We start from the raw sequence: 5,583 nt of genomic DNA, 5'->3' as shown, positions 1-5,583 counted from the left end.
CCTGCGTCTAGCCAGTTCAAGGAAATGCGTAGTAATCTCTCTTTGGACTACTCCAAGAGGGCAACCCAGTGCCACTGCCTGGGATTCATCCAAACCGGCTCCTGCCTTCGCCAACTCGTCCGCCTTCTCATTGCCTTCTATGTTCCTATGTCCGGGAACCCAGACAAGAGAGACGGTATTTGACTGAGACACTGAGCGCAATATTACTTTGCATTCCCCAACTAGCTTGGATTTGGTAACCGGTGACGCTATTGCCAATAGCGCCGCCTGGCTGTCAGAATATATTGTTGCTTTACTGCTGTGTCCAACCCTATTGCCTAGGATTTTGCAGGCTTCTAGGATCCCTAGGACTTCCGCTTGGAAGATGCTTGTATTATTTCCCAACCGCAGAGACAGAGCCACGCCTAGTTCCTTGGAGTAGACACCTGCTCCCACACCGCAATCCATCTTGGATCCATCGGTGTATAGAGAGATCTCTTCTCGGTCGGCCACTCGGTCTCTTCTCCAGTCCCTTCTGGATGGGAATAGCACTTGCGCGTTACAGCTGAAGTCCAAATTGCCTACCATATAATCTGTCGTCCTATTTAGTTGCATTTGATTTATGATCAACCCAGGTCCGAAGTGTCTAGTCCTCCAAAGGCCCGACTCTCTGAGTCTGACCGCCGATTTCATAGCCACTTCTTTCAGGTGGAGATCAATAGGAATTAAATTGAGGATGGCGTTTAAAGCTTCTGCCGGGCAGGATCTTAGTGCGCCTGTTACTCCTGCGCTTGCTGCCCTTTGTATGCTTCTTAGCTTGCTGACATTATATTGTCTGCTTAGGCCGGGCCACCAAACCAAGGCGCCGTATGTTAGAATTGGTCTTATGATCGCGGTATACATCCACATCACAAGTTTAGGATTTAGTCCCCAGTTTCTACTGAAGATTCTCTTGCAACTGTAGTATGCTATGTAGGCCTTCTGTCTACGGAATTCGATATTGGTTTTCCAGTTAAGTTTGTTATCGAGCACGACTCCAAGATACTTTGCGCTGGGGGACAATGAGAGCGCATTGCCGTCCAGCGATGGTAGCTTGAATTGTGGTAATTTGTGTCTGTTTGTAAATAGGATAAGTTCTGTCTTCGCTGGGTTCACATTTAGGCCGCTTCTCGTAGCCCAGGCGTGTAGTCTTCCCAGGGTTCCTTCAAGGATTTCGCTAACGGTAGAGAGGAATGGACCTGTGGCTGCTATTACAACATCATCCGCATACGCCACAACTTTGACTCCCCCTCTATTGAGTTCTAGCAATATACCGTTCAGGGCTATCACCCATAGCAGTGGTGAGAGCACTCCGCCCTGTGGAGTGCCCCTGTTCACATGATGTGTAATAGAGTTAGCCCCATTTGTTGCCTGAATGATTCTATTGACTAGCATCGATCGTATCCATCTACAAACACCGTCGTCAACACCAATATCTATCAAAGAGTCTATGATGGTGTCAACCTCAATGTTATTAAATGCGCCCTCGATGTCAAGAAATGCCGCCAGAGTATATTGTTTAAAGTGCAACGATCTTTCTATTAAGCTCACCACTTCATGCAAAGCAGATTCAGTGGATCTGCCTTTGATGTATGCATGTTGTGCTGTTGAGAGTGTCGCCTCACCTAACAGCGATCGTATATGAATGTCGAGAAGCCTTTCCATTGTTTTAAGCACAAAGGAGGTAAGGCTTAGGGGTCTAAAATCTTTTGCTGTTTCGTGGTTTTTCCTTCCTGGCTTGGGTATGAACACGACTTTTACCCTTCTCCAGCTTTTAGGAATGTAGCACAAGGTAATGGTAGCCTTAAAAATAGTCACGAGTAACGGCGCTATCTCTCCCTTCACCCTCTGGAGCATTGCTGGGATTACACCATCTGGTCCAGGGGATTTGAAGGGAGAGAAGCTGTTAATAGCGTAAATAATCTTTTCCCTGCTCACGATCGAGTTCAACAGTATACTGCTAGTTGAACCAGGTTCAATTGACCCTGATGTGGGTGGATGTCGAATACATCCTGGGAAATGGAACTTGACTAACGTGTTTAGAGAATCACTAGCTGTGTTCGTCCACACCCCGTTTTCTCCCTTAATGAGTGTGATATTTGTGTGTTCTTTTGATAGGATTTTGCTGAGCCTGGCTGAGTCTTTAGAGTTCTCTATAGAAGAGCAGTAAGATTGCCAGGATTTAGTTTTAGATTTTCTCAACTCCTTTTTATAAGATCTGAGGGCGCTTTTATAAGGCGCCCAGTTTTTAGTTCTAAAGCAATCATTGTAGATTTTCCTTAATTTGTCTCTTTGGGCTCTGAGATCCCCATTCCACCAGGGTGGGGATTTCTTTCTTGCTGTACTAACTGGAGTTGATCTTTCAAAGGCTTTCTTCATAACCTCTTCTAGTTTATTTACTCTATTATCAAGGTCCTCAACTGTAGTGACAGTTGTATTTAGTGGGAGCTTACTTAGTTTATGCTTAATTGTGTTACTATATCTTTCCAATTAGTCCTGTGGGGGTTTCTGTATTTTGAGGGGGTGCTGGAAATTCCGTGCAGATTAAAGAGGATCAGACGGTGATCAGACATTGAAGGCCTATCAGATACTCTCCACTCTTCTACAGACACGCTGTCGTTCTCTGACAACAGCGTCAGATCCAGCACCTCCTCCCATCCAGGAAACCGGTTTGAACTCGGGAATATGAATGTGGGTGTATTACCTCTATTGCAGATGCTTAAGTTAGTATTTAATAAGAAGTGTAGTAAAGACTCACCTCGGTCGTTCTCCGTAGAACTACCCCAAACTGGATGCCTTGCATTCGCATCGCAGCCGACGACTATAATTTGTCTGGGGTTTTTGGCTATTATCTCCTGGATTTCGGTTGGCGGACTGTCCCTATCGTGGGCCATGTATGATGAGACCAGGAGTATACTTGGCTGTCCGGTGGTCTCCACCTTAACCATTGTTGTATCTGATGTGCTGAAATTAGAGCAAAGGAATGCATTTATACCGTTCTTGATAAGAATACACGCCCGCGGTTTACGCACCTCGCTCTTATAGTAGAGTTTATAATTGTTTATATTTAGTCCCATGATTGTATCATGCTTGACCCAGGGCTCTTGAATTAGGCTAATGTCTATATCCTCCTCACTGAGAAGGACAACTAGATTATCTGTAGCACATTTGGAGTGCTGCAGATTTATTTGGGCTACTTTAAGTTTCCGGTTCTGGGTCATCTGTCAGCTTCACACCCATGAGAAGCTCACCAGCTCCATCAACCCCGGGATCTTCTTCTACCGGGCTAACCTCTCCGAGGAATACCCGCACTCTAGCCTTACGGATACCGAAGCAGAGCCGATAGTCAGCCTTCTCTAAGGCGTCTAGTGACTCTGCACAAATAGCTAGTAGAATGGGCTTATTTGTAGGCCTTCTTGGCTCTTCAACTTTTATAAGTTCCCATTCCTCGATCGCCGGTATGTCTTTGTTATGTAGCTTAAGACACCGCAGCAACTTTTCGCCTGGTTCATCCATCGGAGGCAGCCAAATGCGCGCACGTGGTCTCCTTGGAATGTCCTTAGCTGGGATCAGCTTGAGCTTCAAGCCGACAAAAGTGTCGCTGATCTTAGCGACGCATCCAGCAAGGAAATCCAGGGAGAACTGGTTCGCGCACTTGACTACCCGGTATCCCCGTAGGGATTCCGACGAGTCGAACTCTGGGTGAGGACCTTCGGGGTTGTCGAGTACGTGGTTCATTACGAGGCTCGACAGCCTCACATCAATCTCCACCCATTTTTGCTGCACTGCTAGTGGTGTCTTGCTATTTTCATCTATTATCGCCGCCTGTAGATGATCTCTGGCGACGTCACTAAAATAGCGATGCTTCGCGGGTGCTGCGGACTCCGCAACACCACCTTGCTTAGCCTTCTTTGCGATGGCCCCTTGGCCGCCTTCGTTATGAGAGCGGTTCCGCTTCTTCGCTTCGGTGGCCTCGATTGTGGCTGCACGATCTGCCTGTAGCTTTTCGTACTCTTCCACTATTTGCCTGTATTTTGCCTTGTCTTCCTCGTCACGCTCATGTACCGTACCGGCCGCTGCATTTTTGTCAATTTTATTTAACATATACAGCGCCTTCTGGTACATCTGTCTCATGACCACGCCCGAGGGTTTTCTTTTCTTAGAGGCGGGGTTGCTGCCTGCAACGGCCGCCGATTTGCTGGTTTTTGGCTGCTCGTCCGGAGTACTACGGCAGGCACTACCGGTGCTATTTTTGACTATTTGCAGAGTGGTGATACTTTGTCTGGCATCTTCCACCCTGCTGGTTTCTGGCGCTTGTACAACTGGGGTACTATGGCTGGCGCCACCAGGAGTACTTGCAGCCATCTTACCTGACCTTGGGGATTTGAGGAGCTGCTCCTCCTCTGACAGCGTTACGTCGTCCCCTTCTTCGCTGGTACGCTGTTCCTCTTGCTGTTGTTGGTTTGTTTGTTGTTGTTGTTTGTTTGTTTTTGTTTGTTTTTGTTCCATATGTGGTCCCACGAGTAGTCCGGAAAGGGTTAGTCACTCGTCCGCAGAGCCGGTATGCATAGAGAAGGCACTTCTTACAACCGACCTTGCCCGGGCATCGGAGGGGACCGTACGCGACCAGCCATTTTTTACTACCCGCTGGCCATTCATCCATCGGCACGGTTGCCTACACACCTTGGCTTGGGTAGTGTTGGTACGGTAATCCTGCCATTTCCACCTTCAGCAATAAAAACAACACTCCAGCTTGGATTGTTAAGGAATATTGCCGAAGGCTTCAATACCAGGCTTCCCTCTTAGTTCATGGAGGCATGATACAATTCACACTGTGAGTTATACCATGACACCATTTAAGCCCCCTCGCCACGGCAAGACGACCAACGCTGAGGAGGTACAAAATGAATAGTTCGGTTCGTAACACAGATGAAAATGTAGTTGATTATTGTTTTCGAATGAACGCTATTGGTCAGCGCTACAACCTTAGTGAGTCGGCGATAATAAGGTATACGCGGAACGGGTTAAGAAATCGTGATCTCCAAACAGCGATTGCACCTCTACGATTCGATTCCATGAGACACTTGCGCGAAACTCTAGACGAGTATGAAAAGAATCAGCGTAGTGCGCCGGTGACGAAAACTGAACAAAATAAAATAGAATATTATGGTAGATAGTAAGCGGAATAGTGACAGTACGGCTAAAGTGAAGTGTTATAATCAGGGACGTGAACCGGTTTTGAACCGGAAAACCGCCTTTTTTATATTAATTATTTGAACCATTAACCGAACCGAAATTTTCCACAAATGTTTGATCCGAACCGAAAACCGAACCACTTTCTATAAAGGTTTAAAGGTTCGTTTCAACCAATTTTCAATAGATAATGTACCCACTTGTTTCTGTTTGTTAAACATGGTAATACCTACCATGTTTGTTTACCATGTGACAATATCAAATGTAAAGGAAACCCGTCTCATTTGACAGACACTTGACCCTTAACCTTACCCGTTGCTTCACATGACACTTGACATTTAAACTTGCGCTTTATTTTTTTTTCGAACCGTT

General features: G+C 46.4%; 1 protein-coding gene across 1 annotated transcript; it reads right to left on the bottom strand.

The window, feature by feature from the left end:
• Window positions 1-3,216: 3,216 nt before the first annotated feature.
• Window positions 3,217-4,383, bottom strand: LOC118753839. Its single transcript, XM_036488711.1, has one exon. The coding sequence runs from the start codon at window positions 4,381-4,383 to the stop codon at window positions 3,217-3,219; it is 1,167 nt and encodes a 388-aa protein (XP_036344604.1).
• Window positions 4,384-5,583: the final 1,200 nt, after the last annotated feature.

The sequence above is a fragment of the Rhagoletis pomonella genome, unplaced genomic scaffold (assembly GCF_013731165.1).
Source record: "Rhagoletis pomonella isolate Grant_MI unplaced genomic scaffold, Rhpom_1.0 Rhpom_scaffold_02931, whole genome shotgun sequence".
Lineage (NCBI taxonomy): Eukaryota > Metazoa > Arthropoda > Insecta > Diptera > Tephritidae > Rhagoletis > Rhagoletis pomonella.
The sequence above is the reverse complement of the archived record's forward strand: the minus strand, read 5'-3'. Positions and strand labels throughout refer to the sequence as shown.